This window comes from Taurulus bubalis (genome assembly GCF_910589615.1).
Source record: "Taurulus bubalis genome assembly, chromosome: 1".
Taxonomy (NCBI): Eukaryota; Metazoa; Chordata; class Actinopteri; order Perciformes; family Cottidae; genus Taurulus; species Taurulus bubalis.
The window spans coordinates 25758265-25786034 of record NC_136589.1 but is presented as its reverse complement, the minus strand read 5'-3'; the positions used below and the strand labels follow the sequence as shown (position 1 = coordinate 25786034).

At 43.8% G+C, this 27770-nt stretch overlaps 1 protein-coding gene across 1 annotated transcript in view; it reads left to right on the top strand.

Moving 5' to 3' along the window:
- The window catches only part of LOC306733474 (receptor-type tyrosine-protein phosphatase F), a 120310-nt gene that overhangs the window by 68042 nt on the left and 24498 nt on the right, over positions 1 to 27770 (top strand). Inside the window, exons 12-21 of the mRNA XM_079214718.1 lie at positions 38 to 231; positions 5457 to 5483; positions 8455 to 8572; positions 9094 to 9666; positions 10411 to 10511; positions 11175 to 11422; positions 13049 to 13127; positions 14182 to 14406; positions 20591 to 20745; positions 24655 to 24767. Coding sequence (XP_079070844.1) covers positions 38 to 231; positions 5457 to 5483; positions 8455 to 8572; positions 9094 to 9666; positions 10411 to 10511; positions 11175 to 11422; positions 13049 to 13127; positions 14182 to 14406; positions 20591 to 20745; positions 24655 to 24767 — 1833 coding nt within the window. The remainder of the gene's footprint in view (positions 1 to 37; positions 232 to 5456; positions 5484 to 8454; positions 8573 to 9093; positions 9667 to 10410; positions 10512 to 11174; positions 11423 to 13048; positions 13128 to 14181; positions 14407 to 20590; positions 20746 to 24654; positions 24768 to 27770) is intronic.

The window sequence follows — 27770 nt, the reverse complement described above, 5'->3', positions numbered from 1 at the left end:
TCTACCTCTTGCAACTCCCCTCCCCTCTAATTTCCAGTGCCTGGAGCACCACCCAGGAAGCTCGAGGTTGAGGCCATAAACTCCACTGCAATCCGGGTTACCTGGAAGCCGCCCATGCAGGGGAAGCAGCACGGCCAAATCCGAGGCTACCAAGTCATTTTCTCTCGGCTTGAAAACGGCGAACCGAGAGGCCAGCCTAACATCATGGACGTTGCTTTGCCAGAGGCACAGGTACTGGGAGATGTCTTACTCTTGTTCAGTCTCTCTCTGTCTCCCTTTCACTGTCGATAGCTGTCTTATGTTCATTTCCCATTATTTTCATTCTCCACCGCTCCCGTTTTCCCTTCCATTTTCTGAGTTCACACTTCATTTCCCCCATACCCGGTGACACACATGGAATTGTCTTTCTGTCGACTGCAGTGTCCCCCCCTCTCTTTTTCATCTTTTTCCACATGTGACATTTGACTCTAAATTGGTACCCCGCTCACAGAGCTTTGGATTAGCTGTCGTAACAAGATCCATTCTAATTCTACAGTAATAGCTATTAAATATTTTATATGTGTTACATCAGGATGGGGCTTAGTGGAATCAATGCACCTCTCTTTGCGGGTTTTAGCAGTAATACATATGCACTGCCTTGTTACCATGTTTATAAATTAGAGTTATTTTCCTGACACCGCCCTGAACACATTAATGCAGGCTGCTCCGAATCGCCCAAAGCTATGTGACACCATGAGATGAATGAGAGATTGTAATCCTTAAGAGGGATTCAGAGATTCATGAATATTTTAAAACCAAAAACCCCAGTCTTACTTCTTCCCTCTCTTCGGGAGAGGAGAGACCAGCTTAAGAGCCTCCTTCTGATTGTTTGCCGGGAGTAACATTTGCACGAACACGCATTCACTCGCACCCCCGATGGCCTAACATATGAACATCTCATTTGAACAAGTAAGCGCTCCCTGGCCGCAGGAACACTACAAAAAAAGTAGGTCTCTGAGCAGCATTTGTCAATAAATGCTTTGCAGACGTATTTAGGGAGACCAACAGGTTGCTGGTTTAGTTCCCAGGCAGTGCAAACTGCGATTCCCCTGAGTGAAGTATTAACCCTCATTTGCTCTGGCAAACACTCCGCTGTCTTCAGTCTGATCATTACAGAAGAGGAAGCACTGTCAAAGTCACCTTGAAATGACATGTCAGATGTGCTACATGCCAAGTGAGGCTAAGTAGGAGCTTGTTGATCCCAGTAGTGTAACCAGGCATTCAGTGATAAATACATAATGTGTTTGTCAAGCGACCCAAGCACATCTCTCATGCAACTTTATATTATAGAATTAACATTACGGTAAATTTGGCCAGATAGAGCTGAAAATAACTGTGCAAGTGAGGCTCTGGTTGTCCATGTCTCTACATCTGGCTAAATGGTCCACCTTCTACTCCAAAACACAGCCCAACACCTTTGTTTCACTGCCGTATTTTCTGGCAGCTGCTACTGACAGGTCACTTTTATGTGACTGTGAAATAGAGTTCTTGACAGCCAGGGCCGCATCCTTTGATCTGAAAGAAGACAAAAACACGGTGGCTTCTCGTCTTCCTGGAAGTGTTTTGGGACATGTGTAGCGTGACTTTGTTTTGCGTTATGAAAACCAAACTGAACACGACCCTACTTGTTTTGCAAACAATGCTCCCTGCCATGTCTCATTTGTGCCAGGTTCACACAATAAACACTAAGACACGCTGCAATTTGACGCTCAGGATGGCTCTCATGTTCCAGTTTGATCTCCAGGACACCTCTTAAACTCACCTTTTCCTCCCTGGCAGAAACCTGCATTTATCCACCCTTCTCCTATTGTTTCCTTTCCTCCCCTCCCTTTCTCTCGTGGCCTCCTTTTGCACCCTTCCTGCCTGAGAAGCCGGTTGTTAAATTACCAGAGGCTTGCGTGCAGGTTGGTTACCCTTGATTGAGTCATCTCAACGGATTGTTTTCTATGAGACAGCGCCGAGTAGCCAACCTGCAAGGACCTGCCCAGACGTCATTAAAGACCACACAGTCAGCCGACGTTCCCTTGTCCACGTCCGCTCAACTGGTTTTAGAACAATCCCTCCTTTTCTCACATATTTTTTCATTCCCGTAAACCAACAACAAGTGGAAAAAAACGCGCAGATAACATGAGCAGACATGCTCACTGTTAGATCAACCTTGCAGGAGGCATTCCAGCTGGCTGAAAAGAGTTCATGACTCATCCTAGACTCATGCAAATCCCACAAATGCTCACCTGTAATTGATGATGAATAACAGGAAAAAAACAATTTTCTTCTAGTGTTTCTCTCAAGAATTTACCAAATGTGTTGTGAAATCAGTTCCATATCCACCCCTTCACCTGCATTGAATGCACAGTAAGCCTGTGAGGAGGGACAAAACAACATTTTCCAGAGCTCTCACAACATAGCACAAGGCTATGACCTTAGGCTTCAATCACAAATCTAAGCAGATTTCTTTGGACTGCAGATTCTGTCAAAATCGCGATGACCTCTCATCTTGTCTCTCTGTTTCTGGCTCCTCTCCTCTTCACCCTCTCTCAGGGTTAGCTGAAACGCTGGGAGGAGAACTAGGAGAGCCTGCGTGTGCGTGGGTGGTTAAAGCGCCTCTTTTCTTTTCAAGCAGGAGCCCACACAGCGCCCTCATTTCCCTGCTAAATTTAAACCACAGGCCATGTTAACAGTGTGATGTTATCAACCCCGTTCTAGCCATGTTTCTATTGAGAAGTTGGCCTGAACCTGAGTGGGCAACTCCACACCACATAGAGTGCTCCATCATTCTGCACTCGCAGCAACCTATAGGCCTATGTGTTTTATATAGCCATCTGTTAGAGAAAAAAATATATATATCAATTGATTGATTGATTTTGAAGCCATTAGCCACTGTCTGTGTTTCTATAATTTGTTTTGCACAAGTTTGCATTTATTCAGCACTACTTTTCCAGGTTCATTTTGTTTGACCACTCATGCGTTTTTGTGGTGTGTGTGTGTGCGTTTGTGTGTCGGAGCGAGCGAGGCAATGCCTCACTGCATCTACGGCCTTCACTGCCTCAGATTGAAGTTGAATGTGAATCTGAAAAAAAAAGAGAAAAGAAGCACCTCAGCCCGTTTCACTCCATCAATCATGACAGCTCCTTCTCTTCCACATCACTCGTTCCCCCCCTCGTTCCCATTTTTATAGCCACACATCTCAGCCCATGTCATCACATTTGCATTCACTCGCCTGCAAATTATACCGCTTCGTTTTCACAAACGACGCTTATCAGCAATGATGTGTTTTCAGCTTGCGTTAGCATTCAAAATAAAAATGGGGTATAATTTATAATTCTCCCATGGATTTAAGCAGAAAGCAAAAGCAGTTGAGATAGAAAGGGATTAAGCCCAAGATGAGATAGGAACTCTTGCGAACCTTAATGTGTTCGCTGCTCTGTTGACATACTGAGTGGAGTCGACGGTAAACAAATTAAGCAATTAGGCACGCCGCAAACCGTTGTTCATGGAGTTAAGTAGCAGCTGTTCTTAAATGGTCCTCTTTAGTGCCCCGCTACATCAGGGAAGCATGAGGCAGCATTTTCTGATGCAAGTGTCTCGACCAGTTGCAACTGGGACCATACAAAGGTTTTGCTTACGCTTCAGTGAGCAGGTTGTTGATGGAGACCCATATGCAGGGGAGGCGGGCGGAGAACTTTGGTCTTTTGTCTTTTCATATGCCAGCGGTCAATGGAGGATGATGAACACGTCTCTCCAGTGCACAATGAATCAGCGGTGTGTGAGGCTCGCTCCTTTTGTTTTGAGAGAGGCAACAAGGGAAAGATGGACAAGCAGGAAGACAGGAAACTCTACTGACTTTTGTCCTGAAATCTTTATTCTAATGTATACACTTAATGTTCTTCTTCTTAAATGACCAGGCCACCTAAATTACAAAATAGACATTTTCCCTTTTTGAATGGTGTCTAGATGCTAGCTAAAACATATATATATATTTGTTTTTATTTGCTATATTTTTATGAAACATATCTGCCTCAAGGGCTGAACAATACATCTCAATGCAATTTTGGTTGCCAATATTGCGAGTGAAATTTAATTGTCCAGGCCTTTATTGGTGGTCTACAGTAAACTAAGCATACGCATAATAACATTTCTCCAAGAAAACATGTTGTTAAGGGCCTCCCAGGGTCCTCTTCTTTTAAAACGTTCAGCTGCAGAAGAGACAACTTACCAGTAAACGTAGCGAACAGCTGGTTAGTCTCATCTTTAATGCTTTGATATTTGAATGAGGACTCCTAATGTTGTCTGGAGTTAACTTCATAGACGAAAAGGGTACATAGCTGTAGATTTTTTTCAATTAGGTGCAAAACCAATGGAAATCCATTCACCTCCATTGTATTATATCAGGGCAACCTATGAAACTCTCAAACATGGATATCTCTAATCTGGACAAATACAATCCAAACTCTGCACAGATTGATACCAATATATTTTTTTAATTTAAGTGAACCAAACCTTTAACTGCATATCTTGATGGTTCATTTGACTCCTAACCCCCTCATGTCCCATCACTGCTTGCCAGTCTCCTCCATCTTTCCCAGTGTGCCCAGCGTCACCAGCAGCTCTTGTTGTAGTTACGCACCCGAATGTTTAAATGTAATTAATTGCTTGCCACCACCACCCTCACCCACCTCATCACAGCTTCCTCTCCATTTTGTTCCACGTCAGTGTCACCAGTGTCATCCTGCCTGCCCCTTGTCAGCCAAACCACCCATCAGTGAATTCCTCTGCAGGAGCTGAACTGTGTTTGGAGTTGCTGGTAAACACCAGCGGTTGCGTTCTGCATCGATGGGGTTTGATGTCACAGGGCTAGCATAGCAGCACTGGTAATAGGATTTCACGCTCGGCACCGACGAAGCCCCGCGGCACAAAATGGGCTTTCACTTCCCTCGGGAATCACTTGGCCAAGCGCAGTGAGCAAGGAGAACATTTTGAAAACATATTGAAATATAATGAATAAAAGGCCCTACCTCCATTTCTGAAAAGAGGAAATGCTTCAGAGATTCTGCATATGTTATGCTTCATATCCACCGTGAGATAGTTATCATACTGAATAGATTTTTCTGTGATTATGGAAGAGAGCAGGGTTTTTTTTGGGGGGGGGTGAGTAACAAGGCAGTGCATTATAAACAATAATGAATTTCACAACCATTGCTCAAATTTGTTTAATGCCACTCAACTTGTCTTCATTTCTTTTTCTTTCACCCCTTCACTTCCATCACAATCTCTCCCTCTGTGTTTTTTCTCCTGCATGTTGACACCAACAATCATCAGTCTTTGAGTGAAAAAAAGACTAGTGCTTTTTTTCCTGTTGTGTTGTCTCTGACTCATTTCTCTCCCCATCCTGTGTCCCGTGTTTTCTCTCCCATCAGTGGAATATTGAGGAGTCCACGGAGCATGTGAGTAACCCTCATGTGTGCTGCTGGGTTGTCTTGCAGGGCAGGCTCCTCTCCACTCTGCAATTTGGGGGTGCTGTGTGTGCTTGGTGTGTTTTGAGTTGTGTGTGTTTATTTATGTGTAATGCTTATAATCCACTCTGTGTGAATCCTCCTGAAAGATCATAACCCCATCATAACCACAGCAAGAGATGTGTGTCTGAATGATTCCTGATTTATATATTCATAAAAAGGGATGTTCTCCAACCACACAGCATGAGGATTATGTCCAATGATTAGCGCGAAGACGTCTTATATTTCAACATTTTACCTGAAGACAAACTCGTAGGAACAGCTGGGCATTCACTCGGATCTGAAGCACTTACTGCAGTGAGCATGCAGCTCTTTCCTCCCATCTCTGAGTGTACAGTGCAGTCAAAGGCTGTGTGTCACCATCCCAGTGTGACGCTGACATTAATCAGGCTCGCCTAACCTGTTGTCTCCCCTACTGTTCCAGATGACATGTATATCTGAGTAGAGGAGCTGTGTGTTTTATCAGCGCCACACATCTCCAAGATTGCCACCAGCCTTTCATGTTCTTTTCATTTTCTTGGATGGCAGCTCACTGTTCCATGGCTGTCACGCAGCCCTTTGTTATGTCTTATTACCACCTAGATGTCGTATCGCACGAGCAAAAATGCAGAACCACTTGCTGTTCCTAGTCAGAAATTCAATAAAAACCTACCAGAATAACACATAATGTAGTTAGCATTCAAGCAAGGGCAAATAAGTAAAAAAATAAAATAAAAATGTTTTTAAACAATTATTTGAAGCAAGTTGAGGTTCTAGTTCCCTCTCTCACAGAAAACATAGAAAGGTGGTTAATCAATCCAGTGACCACCTGCAAATGTTGACGGATGCTGAGTTTTTTTGGGTCACCTGTTTATGCATAAACACTGGATGTTTTCTTTCTTGACAAAAGCGGGATGCGAGCAGATCATTTTATTTATTTTGTAACAGCCTGTTAAACCGAAATCTCTTTGCACAGCACACATGGCCAGATTCCATCAGCTACACCCACATGGCATGAGTCAGGCTTGCCTCCTCTCCCTCTCCTCCTAATGTGTTGATTAGCACCTGACAGACACAGAGCTAGACGCTGTCAGAGGAAGACATCTGCTCATACATCTTTATTTTTCTTGAGCAGCCATGCTTTGGCGACAGCAGTCTGTGTGCCAGGTAACTAATGTAGTGTGACTCGCCACAGACAGATGTCAACAGCAAAAACATTAGCATTTCTTATTGACCCATGGCATGTTCACAGAGAGTAGGATTTCAGATAATTATGCACAAAACAACAACAAAAACATAAGCATATATATTTGCTTAAATAATGCTGCCCAAGTGAAGATAGTAGTCCCAGAATCCATTTCTATAACTAGTAGACTTGATAATCTCTGTAATGCCCTTTGGTGCTGCTCCAAGCATTTGCTCTGAAGGAAACTTTAAAGCCTTGCCTTTTCTGTTTCTGCTGAGTTTTAAAAGTGTTACTAGACCTGATTTGACCTTGCCAGAATAGGGAAAAAGATCTCTTCGGCTGCCACTGCTGAGACTGTTAAAGCCATTTTGTGTGATTAAAGTAATGGGACTTCTTCCATAAAGTTAAAATGGTTTTATGATGCAGTAATTTAGCATTTCTCCCCTGTCTCCCTTTAAAGGCTAGTATGGGAGCACCAAATGTCCCTTAAAGAGAGGGGCAGTAAAACGCATAGTCTTAGAGAGCTGGCTTATATACACTATTGAAGGTTCTTCTATGGTTAGGAAATTAAAACTTCATTAGTTAGAGATACAGCATAAGGGCAAAGCCGTATAATAATTCTGAGTATGAGAAGTGTGCAGGAAGGCTTGTAGGCATTGGTGTAATCGTCCTCTCAGTGGCCCCCGTCACAAACAGACAACTCCAGAATGTTTGTTCAAGCCGCAGGCACTAATTTGTTCTTGGTATCGAGTGTGTGCGCGTGTCTCCGTTTATCATTGTTTGCGTGAACATTCATGTTTTCTTTGTCCATGCATGCAGACGTTAGTGTGTGTTTTATATACAGTGTATATGCATCAGTGAGTATGTGAATTCACATATGTCTGTTTACATATGGGCTTTGTTCAAGCTCAAAGTGTTTAATTCCAGCGTGTGTGGGTGTGTTTTTTTATTCAGACGGATGCAGTCTGGTGAAGTAAGTGCCAGCACTCCAGCAGGTTACCAATAACAGTGTGTTGCTTGTTGTGTGTTTTTTTTTTTTTTACTGCTGTCTGTTTGTTCCTTGCTGTTGAGTTATTAATTTGTTTGACCACCTTAGTGTGTCTGTGTTCTTGAGACTGTTCAACCCAACTTACATGGGAATCCAGAGGACAATAAACACCAAGAATTTACCTTAATGAATAAGAAAATGAAACGTGTAACATCTGTCTGATGTCTGTTTATCTTTCAGATTTATTACGGGTTTTTACAATAATTCCCACAGTCAGAACAGTACAATTTGTGGGTTTTTATAGTCTGCAGTGTAGTGATGATCCGAAGCTCCTCTGGGTGTAATGTCATGCTTTTCAATGCAGCGGACATGAACACTGATACACTAGTGATGTTCATTTGGTTGGTTGGTTATTGGGTTCAGAGTGTGCCTTGCGATCGGGTCCGGGAGCTTTTCTTGAATAAGAAAAGTTCCCGGTCCTGTTTGTGTGCCTTGAAAACCTTTTTCTGTGAAATGCTCACATTTAGTTTCATGTTATAGGCAAATTGTTCAAGAAACTACAAGTGGACACAGCAGAGGGTTAAATCTCATATTGGTTTATTTTGGTGTGATCTGTGAAGGGATAGGAGCTTGTGTGAGAGGGGTTTGCTTTTGGTTTTGGTTTTAATTTTGTTTTGCCATTGAGGCGGTCCCACTCAGACTCACTGATTCCTTTTAAACTCTGACCTTGTGATTTTTCCATTTTGCAGGAGGCCATTATTGGTGGACTGCACTCTGAAACCACCTACTCTGTCACTGTAGCAGCCTACACCACCAAGGGAGACGGAGCTCGTAGCAAAGCTAAAGTCATCACCACTACTGGTGCAGGTCAGAGTTGGTTTTATCAAGGTTATGAACAAGGTACAACAAAGAATATGTGTTTACAGAGAATACTGTGCTATTATCTTCAAGTCTTAAAACTGATAACCTCTTTACCGTTGTTGTATGATTAGAAGACGTGACGGGCATTTGGTGTTCGTGTTAGTAGGATGGTACATGTATGTTAGCTTCAACACCCAGACTAGTTAGTTACCATAACTGCTGTTGAAGGGGTATGAGCAAGGCCGGTAACCTTCATATTGAGTTAATTACTGAGCTTTAGAGGTGCTGATTTTGTTTTTTGATAGAGCCAAACTAGCTGTTTCCAGTTTCAGTGGCAAGCTAAGCTAACCTGCTGCTGGCTCTAGCTTTATATTCAACAGACAGATATGTGAATGATATCCATTTTCTTATCTAACTCTTTTATTAAGCATGTTTCCCAAAATGTTGAACTCTTCAAATGTAATGTGAGGGTTGTTTAAAATAAAAACTTACTTATTATTTTGTTTCTACTTCAATCTTCTTTTCAGTGCCAGGCAAGCCCACTATGATGATCAGCACCACCATGGGCAACACAGCCCTGATCCAATGGCAACCCCCTAAGGAAATGGTGGGTGAGCTGATGGGCTATCAGTTGCAGTACAAACGCACTGATGAGGAAAACTTCACCCCACGCGAGCTAAGAAAGACCGACGACCATTACACTGTCACTGGGCTGCACAAAGGCGCCACCTACATCTTCCGTCTCAGCGCGCGTAACCGTGCAGGCAGCGGCGAGGCCTACGTGAAGGAGATCAGCACCACTGAAGACGTGCCCTCGGGCTTCCCATTCAACCTTCAAGTCACAGGACTGACCCAGTCCAGCACCCAACTGACATGGGAGCCCCCGCTGATAGCCGAAAGGAACGGGAAGATCGTATACTACATGGTTGTGTACAGGGACATCAACAGTCAGCAGAACAGCACAAACCGCACGGCCGACACGCGCATGACTATCCAGGGCCTCAATCCTGACACCACCTATGACATCCGGGTCCAGGCGTTCACCAATAAGGGCGGAGGACCCCTCAGCCCCAGCATTCAGAGCAGGACCATGTCCAATGGTAGGACACATGGCTGAAATAAATACATAAACATGCCAAAGATGTTTGATTTGAAAACATAGAATCATGCTTTAATACAGGCGCAAATAATCGTTACACTTGCACAACATAAGTGAGCATACGCAGGGAGATTATATCACCTGCTTGTGATTTGAACACTATAGCTGGCTGTTTTTCTGTCTTTATCAGTGCCCCGTCTTTCTCATCTACTACTCAGTACAGTACGGCACTGTGTTTATTGATTTATAGAGTACTAATCTCATTACACGCTACAGTCACATTACCATGCCTCCTCATCCTCCCACCCATTAGACACAAATCTGCTGCATATCCAGCGTGCACCTTCTCATGCATTTTATAATCTTCTAAATGTAAGATTTCTTAATTATAGTTGTGAGAGACGTCTAATTTAAGACACATATTGCCACTCCAACTGCCATATACTGTCCATTGGTTGATGATCACAAAGATCTCTGCCTGTTGCGCATGTCTTGTCGTGAACAGGGTGTATTAAGTTAAAGAGGCTTCGGGAAATAAAGGCTATTTTTGTGTGATGTATAACCAAGCGTGAATGAGATTGTTGATGTTCTTTCTACCCCCTGTGGCTTGTCAAGTTTGGTCATAAGGTATTGCCGTGGAATATTCTGTACAGTAGTGTGAAATTCTATTAATCGCAGAGATTACAATTTGTGGTGTAAGAGATGTTTTACTTGAGATTTTAATCGAACAATTTTCCCACTCTAGATTTTCCCACCCTGAATTTTGGTGTCAAAGCAGTCATGAAAACTTCTGTCCTCCTCACCTGGGATTTGCCATCAAACTACAAATCCCAAGTGCCTTTCAAGGTCAGTATCGAGATTTCATCAATCCTAATTTGATTTGGTGAAACATTTCACTGTTCACAATTTGCAAAGACATAGACTTTTCCTTAATGATGACTTTGAAATGATTGCACTAACTATGTATCCCTGTAAAATCCCTAATTTTCAAACACCAAAATATAAGACAACAATGGTAACAGGATTTTGTTCATTGGAAATGTATTACTGTAATTTTTACACAATGTGTAACATGCACTTTACATATAATTGTAACATAATTTGATTGCAGTGACACACTGTTAGCTGTTAACACTTTCACCAGGGTGTGATCCATTGACTTTGCACTGAAAAATCTGAAAAGCCAGAACAGGCTCATTTTATGAGATGTAATCTGTCAGAATTATATTATATCAATTCCCACCCCACAGTAATGGAGCAAAGACAATTTGAAGTGTAAAGAACTATTGGGTATGCACCAATGGGCAAAAGTGACACTGGAGCACATGAGATGAGGTGTCAGATGAGATGGGTGCCTCCCTTAGGACTATACGGCTTTTGTCCATGTGTGCATCTCTGTGTGTTGGAGGGAGTTAGAATAGAGTACTACATTTGTTTGAAGGATAAACATTTTGTGAATTGAATGTTAACTTAAACCATAACCCCAAGTTTCCCTTTGTGTGCTCGTAGATTTTGTACAACCAGCAAAGCGTGGAGGTGCAGGGAAACCTGAAGAGGAAGCTGATCGCGCAGCTGCAGCCAGACACAGACTACTCTTTTGTGCTGACAAGCAGGGGCAACATTGCTGGGGGTCTGCAGCAGCAGGTGTCCATTCGCACTGCTCCAGACCTGATCAAGACTAAGCCCAGCACACATCAGGCTCAGGGTGGCAAAATGACCATCAACCTGCCCAAGGTCCAGACCACTACACGTGTCAGGTCAGTACACTTGCAACTGTGCGCACAGACTAGCTTCATAGATGATGGTTGTTGTCAGCCTGTAGGCTCAGTTTTCCTGCATTAGCATAAGCAATAATGTAGCTTAAGTTTGATTCTTGGCTGATACAGTGAGCAATCCAATTAAGTGTCTTGTAAAGCCCTTTAAGGGACCCATACATTATTACCAGTTAATTGTACCAGTTAATTGTAAGACCAAATAGCAAATAGTGGCATTTAGATTAGGCAACACTGTTTGGCCATTCATTTGTGCAAATATGCTAAACAACAATCATGCAGTAGTTAAATCACTGATTCATTTCATTGTTGATTAAAAAAATCTGCATTTACAATTGCATTTGATAAAAAGTTCAAATATATAAACACTAATAAAACAAGACAAGAAAGAAAACACCTGAATTTTTACTGAAATGTAAATATTTTGGGGCTTGTTTGTGACCATGGGCCCCTAAACGGACACTTTGTCCTCTTTTGGGCGCTAATGCAATTGCAACACTGATCAACCTTACTTGCAGCAACAGCAGCACAAGTGGCACACTTGTATCTAATCAAAATTTATTTTGAAACTTAAAACTTAAACTTTTAATCCGAGCCAACTTCATGACACAGCGGCTGATGATAATCGAGGCTTTTAACATCAGGTGGAGTTGTATTATCTTTTGACTCAAATTGTTGAGAGCAGAATTGTGCCTGACCCCGACGAGTATAGTCTTTCCTCCAGACACACACTTACAGACACATGTGAGTAGAGGAGTGCACAGGGTTGATTGGTAAAAAGATTACTGGGCTGTCAGGGCTGGCCAAGCTCCAGCTCAGATTGACAGGCAAAGAGCGCATGCGATTGGGGATGGGAGAGTGGGGGTCTGTGTGTGGAGGTGAGAGAGGGCGGTTGAGGAGTCTTGTTATACATGTCTTCTCAAACTCCCAGACTTGACTGCCTGTTGAATCACAGAGTCAAGGCCTAGAGAGGGGAAAGAAGCAGCTGCTTTCCCTGCCAGCAGCAGCTGATTTTACAAGTGGTTGAATGCCGCAGTGGGGGGAAAACTTTGAGCTGAGAGAAAAGAGACTGGGGGAGATCACGAGAGAGAGCCAGCACACAAATAAACACAGACACAGATGCTTGTACATTGTGTACCCACAAGCGCGTTCCTTCATTAGTTACCTTACTCCTTAGTTTGACCCTCACCTCCTAAATGTCTGACTGATGTCTTTCTTCTCCTTCTATTTTTGGTCTTTTTAATGATTCCAGTAAAAGAACACACACAAGTTGTCACATAGCTGGTCCTATTAACCTAGGGAATCCTAAGGGGATCTCTGTAAGCTGAAGGCTCGTCTCACTGGAATAGTGTTTGTTCCAGTCTACATGGCAGATGTTCTTAGTGATTAGCCATTAATTGGAGAATGCAGTGCCAATCTGCTGGTGTTCGACCTTGGTGGGACCCGCTTGTGTACCACTCAAGTTTTGAATTGAGCCCAGCAAGCCTCACAGTGAAAGTATGTCTTACTAAATGTTTTGACTGTGTTATTAATGCGCTTGGCCCGCTTTGATCTCAGCGTGTATGTGCTTCAGTCAGTCTCTCTTTACACAAGCTTTATTTTTCTTGGCAGGTGGTACTACATCGTGGTGGTGCCGGTGTCTCAGTCAACCCGGCGGTGGAAGAATCCAGACGAGATGGACCTGGACGAGGTAAGTGCCAGCCGGTGGCTGATATGCTAATGTGCCAGGTCACGGGTCACCAATAGCATCTCCCGTTCCAACTGGGTAGGAAGTCACTGGTTGTAGCTAATTAGCGCGACGCTCCTGCTCAGGGAGGGGTGGCCGGGCAGAGAGATTTTTAAACAATGACTCACTCGGGCAGGTAGGGAATATAGTGATTGGATGCCAGGTCTGTCAGTACCCATCTGCTGAATAAGTGCTCAGAAACAAATAGAATAATCTTAATCTTATTTAGCTATTAATGTAAATGTTAAGCAAGTAGCATATTTCCAAACAGTAATTGTGAATAACTGCTCTACGTACATTTTTCTCTCTAGTCCTAATAGTCAAGGTTTGGCAACTGCAAACAAAGTTTTACACAAGGTATTCAAATGAGGATACAGATTTATGACTGCCTTATTATTCTATTGAATAAAGGTCTTCCTTGTCCCCAAGAGAATAGAAGCTAAATGACATGCCTAAGTATTAATATCATCATTTTTAAATAAACTGCAAGGCTCGTTGGTTTGGATTGCTATTGTTCAAGCTCCCTGAAGAAATAGCAGAAGAGACCAAGAGAGGGAGAGAGATGGGACTCCCTGAGTCATTAAACATTAAGCAGGCCATTGTCTCCTCCCTCCGACATAATGATTTAATAAAGCTACATCTGGAGAAGCACATGAGACATCACTGACAGAAAACAAAATGCTGCTGAAAACACAATGCCCCAGTCACGTGTGCTCCTGCTCATTTATTCAGCTAGCTGGCAGTCATGCTGAGATTGTGTGCTGTAGCAAGCGCTAATTGCTCACTTCGTAACTTGGCTGCATTGTTTGCAAAGTTATATCACTGAGCAAAGGGCATTTCCTTGTGGATTCATTATCTCTTATTTGGGAGCATACTAAGAACCAGACCTGGATATATAGTATGAATGTTTGGTAGTTTGCTAGTGCCTTTACTAATTATTATTTTTGACTCACTTTGACTCTTTGTTGCTCTTTGTTGCCAAACATGACCCTAACCTTTGCTCTCTATGTTCACACAGCTGTTCAAGTCAAGTGAAGGCCCTGCCCTGAGGCGCCGACGTCACCTGGATTCCTCCAAGCCTTACATTGCTGCCAAGCTGGCCTCACTGCCGACCACCTTTACCGTGGGTGATGAGAAGAGGTACACCGGCTTCTACAACAAGCCGCTCACCAGTTCCCAGGAGTACCTCTGCTTTGTCCTGGCTGTGCTCCGATACGAAGGAACAGACAGCACTGCGAATTATGTAAGAGACACACACATACATGCATTGATATTTCCATTCACTGATTAAGGATTGACAGCATAGATCATGGTTAAGGTTTTGAAATTGCCTGAGCCTGTTCTGTATATTTGTACATGTGTCACCTTTTGGATGTTAATTACCCTTCCTCTGCCCCCAAAATGTTTCCAAAATGGCAGAGGCAAGCCAAACTGTTGTTGTTTTTATTACCACTTGTCCTATAATACGGCCGCCTCGAAAAGTCCTTGCAGCTTGTCTTGACAACTCCTTGATCAGTCGACAATGACATCAGAGATCCAGCTTTGTCATTTCGGCAGCCAGCAGGGCCTCACGCAGATCTCTTAACAATGCTTATACAAGACTTTGGGCTTTTTAAGTGGAGGCCCCATACAGTTGTCAAACAGCACTAACGCGGAGGCCCTGCTCTCCATGGGATGGTCAGGGGTAAACTTCACTGCAGGAAGGATGAGAGTCTGGGATTGCTCTGGGCTCCTCCACTTCCCGGGACATGCATATTCAGAGCTGGGCCATGGGCAACCACAGAGGGAGAGTGAGCAAGCGATGTCCGAAACCAAATCCCAGACTTTTCACCTATTTATTTCTCTTCTCTCTCGGCTCTTTTTCTTTAGTGCACTCGATGTGTCTCTCTCCCTCTCCCTATCTTTCTTGACCGTGAAGAGAGCAGAGGAGATTGATTAGTGTGGCTGGAGTTAAGAGGGAGACGAAAGCCTGGTCACATGGCCTAGGGAGTCTCTAAAGCAGGCCTGATTCCCTTGAAATGCTGCTTTACATTTTTTTCTTTCCCTAAAGCCCCCCACACCCCAGTAATCCCCCACTCCGCTCTGAGAAGGGCAAGGGGGTGCAAAGGAGGCTACAATGGGCAGCCATGATACAGTTGACTTCAAAGGAAATGCTTAAACCCCATCGCTGCACAACACTCTCACTGCACCTGCCAGACACACCAGCTTGGATCAGTGGCGCTCAAGATTTGTCTTTTTCTGTGTACTCCCCCTCCTTAAACTGTGTAGCACCCTCCCACCTTTAAACTAAATCGCTTGGATTAATCAGGCTTCACTCACACGGTGAGTCAATCAGTGTGCTTACCCTCTTCAGTAACCTGGTTATTGAGACCAGGCAATAATCTCATTTTTTAAACTTCATGCAAACCAGACATCTGAATTCCTTCCTTCCCTTACCTGGGGTAAAGGTGTACAGGAACTTCAGGGCTACGTTGCTTTTGAGAAACCTTTTATTGAACATGTATGAACTCCTAGTGTGTTCTAGTGTGTCACTCTGAAAGGGATTCAAGAAAAGATCGTTACTCACTACAGTGCATCCTGCAAATAATTGGATATAGTCAGATTTACTAGACTGAAAAAAGTCTACTACGACATCTAAATTTGTAGCTGAACAGAAAGAAGACTCTGGTTTGAAAAAAATCTGACGTGCGCACATAGAAAGGAAAAACATTCTTCTCTCAAAAGAAGCCATCCTTGATTAAAAAATACAGTAGGGGATAGGAATGAAATCCAATAACTGACCTGATACATATAGTAGGCACAAGATTTACAGTAACAAGATTACTGCACTGCATGTGAACCTCATTTCTCCCTGTAACCTGCTTTCTTGTGTGAATGAAAACGTACTGAATTCTGAGAAGGTGACTAAAAGCAGACTGTCATTGATCGCCGCACAAGTCCCCTAACCGCACTCTTTGGGAAACTCAGATACCACAGCAGTGTTTGTTTTTGTCACCCCCAATGCGGCACTTGCAAACGTTTATTACCAAACACAAACGGCTACAGAAGGTAAAGCGCGCAGCGAGAGCGAGCAGTTGGCAGAAGCTGCCTCAAGCAGGATCTTCACCAGACCCAGGAGAATAAGACAACAAGTACTGAAGTAAATGACTTGTGTCTTTACTACACTTCCTCGCTGCCACCCAAACTCCCTCAGCGTAGATCAAACAGGACCGTCAGGGCTTAATAAGCCCTCGTATATCAATGGCCACGAGCAGCCAGCAGTGGTTGGAGGGAAAAAGAGAAGGAAGGAAGGCAAAGGGGGTATGAGAGAGAGAAAGAAGACGAGAGTGTGCCTTCATGTCTCCCCAGCACCCAGGGCAGATAAACAAGCCGGGGGAAGTGTGAAATGGGATGATAGATGCTGGGTGTGTATAAACAGTATCATTTAATTCAAGAAGAGAGTGTGGGGGGGGGAGGTAGCATGAAATATTATGTGATGGGAGGCAGGGAGGAGTGGTGGTGTTGGAGAGAGGAAAAGAGGAAAGCAACATTTTTGTCTTGTGTCCCGTCCAGCCTGGTAAGAGAGAGAGAGAGAGAGAGAGAGAGAGAGAGAACTGGTGGAAGAGGAGGAGATTGTGCTAATGTGTGCTTTTCTTTTGATAAGCAAGAGGTGAGCTTATAGCATAGAAAGAATGGAGTGTTCAAATGTGTTTACCACAGTTTTCTGTTTGCAGTGTTATTCAGGCATTTATATTCTACTCACTCAACAAGAATTGGCTTTGTAGCACTAATTCTGTTGGTGCTCTGGGCTCAAAACACCCTTAACATGGAACACTGGATTCTTTCAAAATGTAAAAAGCTTTGACGAACAATATCAAGAAAGAATTATGGAAACAAGATTTTTATTTTCCGCAGAAAGTATAAGCACATTCAAGCCCAAGTTTTCTCCAAGTGTTGTAGGAATGCAGACAACATGATGGGATTCTCTGTTCAACTGCGCTCTGTCACTTATACTCCTAGAGGCGTCTCCCTCGAGCGATCCCTCTTGATATCTGGATGTTTGGTATTCAGCTAGAGAGGGAAAAGAGCGGTTTCTGGTGCTGAAAGAGGGCATGTGAGGGGAGATGGAGTGGAGGAAAAAAATAGGAAGGGAGAACTACAGTACAAAGGAGGAGGGTCATCATACAGGGTAGGCTAGGCCCTGCAGCCGCATTCCATCTCCTTTATAGATAAAGGCATACTCACACCTACTCTTTCCCTCTCATGTTTTTGTTTTCTTTCTCTTGCCCTCCTTCTTCCCCATCTCTTTGTCGTTCCCTGTGTCATGCAACGATGAGGAGAGAGTGGGCTCCTCGGCCTTCCCGGGGAGTCGGAGAGAGTGGCAGACAAATAATGGCATCTTTGCATGTTTGTTTGTTTGTCTGGCGCTCGCCCCTGCGGCTTATTTAAGCCACTTTTTGAAAAACATGGAGTTTGCAGGGTCAACGACGAGTTGAAATAGATGTGGCTGTGCCGCACTCAGGGGATGGTGGAGCAGCGCCTGACTGCGGAAGCTGTGCAGCCCACGGGCCAGATAGCTGACTCGATATACTGCTACTACATAACACGTAGTGTAGTCTCTCTCCGTCTCATCTCTCTCTCTCTCTCTCTCTCTCTCTCTTTCTTGTTCTCTTACTCTGTCTCAGATAAACACTTACACTCATACATACACTATCTCAGCGGTTGCTACCTTGACAAACACGGGCACTCGCGCTTTTACACACATTTGTCTTGGCACACAATCAAACACTTTCTCTTTCTCTCCCTGGTGGATGCACACGTGTACCGTCACAAGCAAATACATTCATTCACTCATAATGCTTCCAGTTGTAGACTGTGTACAGTATCTGCAGTACAGTAATACTCATCTGCAGTTTTAACAATCACAGTCATTTACTCTCATGTGTCTCTTCTCAGTCGGGACGGGGTGAAATAAAATGTTGTCAAATCTAAATTCAATATCTTATTCACTTTGTGAATTTGATCATGAAATCTATTTAGGTTTGGCTCTCAACATTTGAACGCAGCTTAAGTTACTAAAAAGATCCATTGAGATCTGACAGAGCTTGAGTTTTGAGTGGCAGATTACATGTGAGAGAGGCGTTTCTACGTCTACTTATCTTCAGCTTCTATACAGACACCAGCTTAAGCAGAAAAAGGCCCAAACGTGTCCCTTTGGCTGTAATGCAAGCATCTTATGTAATTGGGGTTAAGTAGTTAATTAATTGTCGGCTGACGTTAAAAATTCAAAGTCTGCCACCTGAATATTATCTACGTTGGTACTTTATCAACATAGAGCAGACCCTACCTCTTACATGCCCGTTTTGTGCGCACACATATTCACTGAGTGGAAAGACACATACACATTCAGTGGCTTTTATGTCTCTCACTGTCTCTGACTCACTCACTCTCAGGCTCACACATTCCTTCTGCACCATCGCTCTATTGTGATACCACTCTGCGAGGCATTAGGAGCTGCGTGACTGAGCTTTTATCAGATATTAGGTCCGTTCAAATGGATGATCCCAGTACTTCGCCGTGACCAACAGACAAAAAGCCCTCTCTTTTTGTTCATCCCTCTCCTCTCGCTCTTCCTCCCTTATCCTTCACTGAAAGCACAGCTGCAATCATTTGTTACACTATGGGGGGAAAAAAGTTTTTTTCCCAGGATTCCCTGCAGGGCCACATCCTACAGCCTTTTTTGGGCCCTCCCGAAGGAACAGGAAGCCGTGTGGCGTTGTCACATCAGCAGTGTGCCACTGCTGTGCCGTTTCTCTTTGTTTGTAGATAATAGGTTCCTCCCAAAGGCACACAGAACAGGAGAGAACCGGGCTGTTGTGGGTATCTGTGTGAATAAAGGTAAAGACAAAGACTAATGAACAACATGGCCGCTGTAATATATTTATGTGAATTTTCTACTGGAGTTATCTTGAGCCTGTGCCTAATATTAGAGCACGCTGGTTTGCACGCACACGACTGAGACATGCTGTAACACTCGCACACCCCGACTGTGCATTTTTCCCGGCAGTTGCCCAAGAGTATGAGAGATAATGGAACTATATGACAGAAAGCAGGACTCTTTGAGCTAAACTCGGCTTATCTTTCCAATTAATATCTGCCTGGGCGCCGAAGAGCAGGCTGCTGTGCTGCTAATGATCCGGATTACTGCTGCCTGCCGCCCTGCCACTCCCTCCGCATGCTGGGAGCCCAATTCCTTTCAAGGGCTGCGATCTGTCACCCATGCCCCTCCGCACACCCCCCTCCAGGACCTGCACCTCCCATCGTCATTCAATAGGAGGCATGCTGAGCATTAATGACAGATGCCTGGCTCCTCCCTCTTTCTCATCTGTCACCTTGCTCTTGTGCAGTTGGCCTCCCTCCTCTTTTAGACACTTTTTAAAACACCATACTGCGTCACCAGACTCTCACACACACACACACACACACACACACACACACACACACACACACACACACACACACACAAAGACACACACACCTCCACCCATCTCTTCCCCCTCCCCTCCTTCATTTGAAGACGAAGGAGCATGGAGATATCTCATTTACAACCAAGGTGGAAACACACCCTCACCGTCACCTCCTCCTCCTCCTCCCTCTCTTCCGTCACGGTGTGAACACTAATGAAGAAGAGATGAGTCCTCTCTCATGCCCCCATTTATCTCAGCGGCCAGGGGACATGCACACTCATCCCCGCCTTTCTGTCTCTGCCTCTCTCACTCTCCTGCCTCACACTTGCTCTGTCATCTGTAACGTGATGCAAAGCTTTAATGGAAACAACACTTCGTTAGCCAAGATGGTTATTGTTTTTGGGAGAGTTTTTTTTCTGCTTCATCCTTGAACTGTGACCTATTACTAGCATCAAATAACATGGTTCTCAAGGCGCCAGAAACCCAAAGAATCTGCTGTCAAATCTTGTGATTCCCTTTCCTTATCAAAGTAAACATAGTGCTATTTATATTTTGCTCTGTTTCATTTACTTCCAACATTGTTACATCAGCTACAGAAAATACTCTATAATAAAAGTCTGTTATTTCCCTTGTTTGATTATTTCTCTTATTTGTTTCTTAATTTAAGAATATAATAGGCTGCCTGTTAGCTTTGAGTTTGCCACACCCGCAGTTCTTCACCTAGCTAGTATACTTTTTGAAAGCCAACTAAAAAATGTTTTAAATTCAAAAGCAGTTTGAGACAAACTGAGTACATATCATCTGAGACTCTATCATAAAAAATTCTCATAATGAATTTACTTTGACATCATGCTAATATGGTTATTTAAATGTCATTTAATTTTCCGGACTGTTTTGGGCTTTTAAGGAAGTCGTAACCCCCTTACATTTAAACCTTGCATGCATCTTATAGCTCTGAAGTCTTTTTCTTTTCTCCTACAGATGACATTTTCAGCTAGTCCCTACTCGGACCCAATCCAAGTCACAACAACTATGTCTCAGGGGATGGAGCAACCCGAAATGTTGTGGGTTATGGGCCCAGTTCTGGCCGTGGTCCTCATCATCATCATCGTCATCGCCATCCTGCTCTTTAAGAAGTAAGAAGCTGTTCTCAGTTATTCTCCACTGTGTTTGTGTCAGGTTATACTGCAGGGACACTTGTGGTTGTAGGTTTCTTTTGGTTGCATCAGGAATGGTAATGAGACATGCTCCCCTCTGCCACTTGCACCATGCTGCTCACACTCCAAACTGTAACATTGAATTTCCTTACTATAATATACAGTGTGACGGGATAGGAACCAATGGCGGATTGATTTGTCTTTCAGAAAATCCTCATTTCTCCCAAAAGCTTTTTGCCCAGTTGGTCATTTTTAACAGCACTATGTGAAGTGTCAGTTGAAATGGCAGCTGACATTGCCTCCCTAATGAAAAGCACAGCTTGGCTGTCAAAAACCCTTAGTTAGGAGTGAGAAATGTGTTTTGACCAACATCATTGGTCATTTCAAATAAGAAACAGAAGGCAACAGAAGGCTTAACTAAAAGCTCAGTCAATATCTCTTAAAAGCCCTTCAACTGCCACTGTGAAGCACTCTGTGGATTCACGCAGGGCAATAAGGTACTGGGGAGGTACGGATGAATGGATAATGATAGAACTAGAGCCAAAACGATTTGTTGATTAGTTTTATTCATCAAATAAAAACATACAGACAAACTTCTACTACTACTAAACTGGGTAGATTGGCTACTTTTCTACTTTTTATATCCCTGAAAATTTGATATCTTTGGGTTTTGGACTTTTGCTCAGCGTTGCGCTCTTAAAAACAGTAATGTTTTTTTAATAATTAGAAAACTGTAGAAAATTTCCGTCACAAAGGTGATTACATCAAATGTCTTGTTTTTGTCCAAAAAACAAGCGTTTTACAATAATGAAAGGAACAAGATTAGCAGCAAACTCCTGCCGGAAGTTTTTTTCCCCTTTAAAAATTATGAATTGATCAAATAAATAGTTGCTGATTTATTTTCTGTTGATTAAATAAATATGAATGAATTGTTACAGCATTCTAAAAAAAGTCTTTAGCTGCAGCCCTTGTCATGCTTATCTGGGAGAGACATGTACAGAGAGAATTGCACAACCATTTTCCAACGTAATGTATCACATCAATTTTAGCTGCTGCTAGTTTTCAATGCCCGTCCATAGTCTTTAGGTGATTTAGTATTAAACAACAAAGGAGACAATAGGAACAACAGTCTGGTTTAGACAGCCTAGAAATACTATCAAAATGGGAATTCATTATTTGACTGATTGAGTCCAACCTCCCTACCTTCTCCCGATGGCTCCATTACAGATTCTCCCTTTCACATCATACAGCAGCTATTCTCCAACCTGCCATCCACTGCCTTGCAGACTGCTGTGTGGCCGCCATCTCTGCCAGACTGACAAAGGAACTGGTTAATAATAGGCCTTGAGACAGCTCACTGCTGAGTAGCACATCCTCTGTCTGGAAGCTCTTTCTCCATGTAGACACATATCGACAGGAAGGACTGTGGGGAGGTGGCTGTGTGCCCTTTTCACTGAGGACTGGCAGTAAATGTGCAAAGGAATAATAACACTCGAGCTCAGGTTGTTATTGGTACCTGCATATTTGCCAAGACTAATACGAGCAGTGAACAACGATGAGGTTATTTATAAAAGTCACCCTGCGAGTGTTAAGATGACTTTTTACGCTGTGCTCTCAAGATGTCTTGTACATTTTTGGAAGAACTGGTTTTAGCTCTCAGAAAATACATTTAGATGAAGAAAGGTCCATATTGATACCAATTACATATTAATATTCCCCTCTCTCTTCTTGCTCTCTGTGAAAGCAGCAAACAGGAAAGGTGGGTACTGTCACTGTTACAGCAGACACAAATCATCCTTCACCACCCAAGTCCATTTCATTTGTGTTGTGAAATTGGTGGTATTCATCAGCATTTGAGGGTTGCAGGGTCAGCTTCCTCTCAGCTCTGTCATTGCACAAAAAAAATTCACTCAAATAGAAATAAAAGGAAACATATTTAATCTGATTTGTTCGTTTTACAAGACATGAGAAGCAGCTGACTCTGCAGCCCTTTATAACTGGGGTCAAAGGAACCCCCAGGTCACGTCTGTGTGTCGGTGCATGCTCCACGTCTAGTGCCAGTGTTCCTCCTCAGATCAGCCTGTCTGCCCTGGTTTGTCTCCGTGCTGTGTTTCATTATCCAGCCAGTGTCAGCGCGCCCCTTCAGGAGTGGCCTCATCTGAATACGCCAAGGCATCACCTGCTACTGAATGGGCCATTGTGAAGGAAATGCCAGATGGGGAAACTGCTGAAAAAGAAATGTTCCCATCTTTTAAGCTGACATTTTCCTCTGAGACCCATTCCTCCACTTTTAGCCCTTTTCCCCCTCTCCCTGCTTCTTCGTGGCAGGAGTCTTAACAAAGGGCCCTGTTCTACCCTCATTAAGCACACCCTGTACTGCACACACACTCGCACTGTGTGTGTGGGTGTGTGTGTGTGTGTGTGTGTGTGTGTGTGTGTGTGTGTGTGTGTGTGTGTGTGTGTGTGTGTGTGTGTGTGTGTGTGTGTGTGTACTTACATTCTCACACGTCTTAACTCTCACTTTTAGTCTAAGATGAATAACCCCATTGAGATTGCTGCCATGTTTACTTTAGCCCAGAACCAAAGTGTGATGTAGATTGGCATCTGATTTGGTCAGAGGGAGAGATGAGGGATGTGGAGAACAGATTTGCAGATGCCCAACTCGTCCACCCCTACCCCACCCCAGTCCAGCCCAGCACCGGCAGTGGTGTCTGGGAAAACCGGATACGGTCTGGCTCAGCTCCTGGCTGGAGAGGAAAAGATGCTTGTCATAGATTAGCCGTCACGCTGCTAGCATTAGCTTAAGCTCCCGCAGCATAAGATAACAGGTGGCGGTGGGGCCCAAGCCCCAGCGGCCGAGGTGGACCGGGTTAAGACTGTGTGTGCACCACCAGCTTTATGTATTCCCTCCACGCCTGGCTTCAACAGAAGGCCCTGCTCCTGCCTAAAACCCACGCTCACCACTTACAAATGGAGTGCAATGAGATGTGAAATTTCCACAGGGCGCCCTGATGCTTCCTTCCGTCCATTTCCATTTGCAGTCAGAAGGCGTGTGACTCTGCAGCTGTATCTGTGTGTGTGTAGTTGTGAAAGTATACATCTGTGCGCCTGTTTGTGTGTGTATGTCAACAGATGTTGACTGTCTGAACATTAGAATACAGGCAGGCTGCGTTTTCTGTTCCTCTCTCCGCCTGATGGACAAAGCCACGGTCGACTGAGCTGAGCCAGTACGAGCTGTGCTGTGCTGTTCTGCGCTGTGCTAGACTCAGCTAGGCCGGGCCTGGCAGTGCAGGTGCTGCAGAACTGGTCTAATTACCCAGTGTTGTGCCACCCAGCTGATGAGCTAATTACAGCATCCGCCTGTTTTCCTCTCAATCTGGAAAGCCAGTAAACACAATGTGTTGTTAGCACACACACACAGCAGCAAAAATCACACATTAAAATCTTTGCTACACTCAAACACAAGCTCATGTACATATTCCCACACAGCAGCTGTCACCTATCCAGCAGCAAACAAATTCAACCTGGCCCACTCCAGGAAAATAATGGCATTTCTTCAAACACATTACAATCCAGTTGGCAAACTAATGGGGGTAATGCCCTGGTCCATAGTGTCTCTTGAATTACTGGTCCTCTGAACTAGTTTTGAGAACCATTAACTATGCCATTAACCTCATCAAGGGTGCCACACAGTGACAATAAGTGTTTCCTTCAGTCCTTTGTTTTTAAACATATAGAGGAAACATTTATGTAATTCTTGATCATCTTGTCATTTCCACTCCAGTTATTTTGAACAGTTGTCGACTAAGTTACATCTCCTGCATTAAGCATGTAGGTGGTGTTGGTATGATGTGGTTGACACCATACTGTCTGTTTTTGCTACCTCAGGAAGCGGGCATCGCCCCTACCCAAAGATGACCACTCCGGTGGGGTGAAAGACTCCCTGCTGGCCAACTCCTCCGACCCCGTGGAGATGAGAAGACTCAACTACCAGACCCCAGGTAATAAACGACTGTCTTTGTTCTGCTTTCCCTCAGCAACTGCCCTAAAAAGAACATCTGGGTTCATGTCAACAATTTGTTAGTTGTGAGGAATTTAATACGGTGAAATTACTATAATATCGTATTTATCGTAATTACGAATTGGATCTTGACGTGAACGTTATTTATTAGTCAGAAACTTTGGAAAATTTGAAAAGTTTGCTGTATTCTTATATTTTGTCTACACTGTGTGAATGGCTGTACATAAGTAAGTGTGTGCATTTTAATCAAGTGTGCAGGTTCAGTCAATGCTTGTGTATATGTATTCTGCCTGAAAGGGCTTCATTTCAAAATAAAAATTCCTCTCTGAAATTCCTCAATCTTCTACGCTGAAAGAAAATATCTTAAGGGGACTCAAACCTTTAATAGTGTTTCTTAATATTGTGTATTTTCATGTTGTTGTTTTTCTCACATGGTGGATATTGCATTTTGGAATGATTTTTCTTTTTCCAGCTACTACTTCTACTTCTGCAACGAAAGCCTGCCTTCCTGCTCTTTTGATGGATCTCTTGTATATTAGGGCTTTGTGGCACATGTTGCCATTTTAAATTCATGTGTCTTGCTTATTTTGTTATTGATCCTGAGGCTTTAAACCAGACCAGTTCTCAAAAAAGAAAAAAATGGTCAGTAAAAACAAATCATGCTCACCATCGTATCCAGCTCTGAACGAGTGAATTCACATTCCATCCACGCCCAGTGGAGTGAGGGTGGGTAGGGGTGTCAGGGTGCCAGCCTTCTTCCTTTTCTTCCTGATCTCCTCCTTCCTCCCCCGGTCCTCACTCCTCCCTCCACAAGCTCCTTTCATTCCCCTTAGCTGGTAATGAGTCCTGCTGCCTCTGATGTCAAGGTGAGCCAGGCGGAGGGAACAATGGAGCTGAGAGAAAATGTCAAACCCGGTACACGCGCGTTTGTGCTTGTTTCTGTGTTTTTTCTCTGTGTGTGTATCCCTTCTCACGGGTTATTAAAGATCCCATTTGCCGTACACACAGATACACACACAGCCCCTTTGAACCCCTGCAGAGGAATTAAGCAGCGCTGCCGCTCTGAATGAGCCCTGTTCTCCCGTCCTCCCACTCCACCTCTTTTCTCTTTTGTCTTCCATTTCCCCCTGTAGAGTAATCTCTCTCTCTCTTTCTACCGCTCTCACCTCTCTCTCTACATCAAAATGTCTCTTTCTTTTTCTCCCTTTCCACCTCGGTGTTTTGCTTCAAGAGTGATGATTATCAAAAATCTCCACGGCTGCGTCTAGCTCGTGAAAACGTGTGTGACTCCAAGGTTGAGCTGAGCGAATATTATAATATAAACAGTCCTCTCCTCTGTCCTCTAGCTCTCTCTTGCTTTGATTCCCCCACAGAAGGTGAACATTCCTGCTCTGATTCTGATTGTTGTAAAGTGGTCTAGGCGATTGCAGCTCATTTCTCCAGCATGTTGGTTTGTTAGACTGACTTAGGTGACACCTTTTGGCACTTAAGCAGCAGGCGTGCAGTTCTATTGAAACTGACCTATCCTCAGCAGACCTGGTTCAGATAGTATTTGCAACTACCAACTGAGAACCCTTGTGTTTGACACCTACGATAAAGCATGTAGTACCATTTACAGAGGAGTATTTTAATGTGCAATGAGGGGATTTCACCAACATTTCGGTTGACCTCACTTTTCATTTACCTCCAAATAAAGTGGAGACGCCCATCTGTCCAAACTTGTTTACAACCTCGTATGACCACTCACATTTCATGTTATCAGTAATAACTTCACAGACATGATGGCCAAAACAATGAAAGCGCACACAAGTTCTAATAGAGTGAAGATTTCCTGAACATGTAGTGCCCTGTACTCGGTGTAGCAGTTCAGACCGAGCAGTCACAGGGAGGTGCTTTAAAGTCGGGCTTTGTCTGCACTTCTGTTTAACAGCCTAAACTACACTACTTGAATTGTCCTGAGAGAGCAAACACCACCCGCTGCACAATCCAACCAGCTTGAAAGGTTATTTGCAGATACTGTTTGGCCCTGGTCTGATCCTGAGCCATCCCCATTGATTGAGTGTTCTTCTTCCTCCCTCCTTCACTCTCCTCTCTCCACAGGTCCCAGCTCTCATCGCTGCCCCAACACTCCAAGTTAGTCTGCTCTCTCACCTACTGTGTATTTCCCACACATGCAGTCTCTTCCTCTCTCACTCGCTCCTGATTCCATTCCCCCGTTTCAATCCTGACAGACATCACAAGCCCACAAGCTTGTAGCCTCTGGCGCTCCAAGGATGCAGCGATGTCCTCTCTTTGGCTGTGAACCTCCCACAACACCATTTTGGTGCGGAAACAGAGGACTAGATGGTTTCATGGGTAGTTGAGCAGTGCGGACAGTTACTCTTACTTTGCATTAGCCTCGTTAACTCTGGCTTCACTCTCCATTTACCCAACAACGTGGCTGTAAAAGACCTGGGTGAACACGCACAAACACATACACACCGATGTTAATGTAATCATAGGTCTCATGGTGCTATAGTATTAAATTAGTGTAATTGGTCAGGTCTCCTCTCGTGCAGTAGCCATAGTTACCAGCCATTAGCATTACAGCAAAAATTAACATGCAGTAGTCATTCATCTGAAAGCATGACCCATGACCTTACAGATGCACTCAGCTAAAGGTCGGATGTTAATATGTATACCTTAAGCATTTGACTACGAGGTATATATATATATATATATATATATATATATATATATATATATATAAGGTTAATGATGCTCCGTTTATAACTTTAGAGCCTCGTCATGCGTCAGATACAGTTAACTTTTAACAGATGAGGCAAGTTCCCAGCAATCCGTTTAAGCACAGAGCCTTGCCAAGTTCAGAGGCACAGGGGGAATTTGTGTCGGTAGATTAGCAATAAATCATCCAATAACTCTGCGATGAGAAATCTAGAGACAGGCAGGGGGGTTGGTTGAAATTAATCCAGCCCAAGCCCTC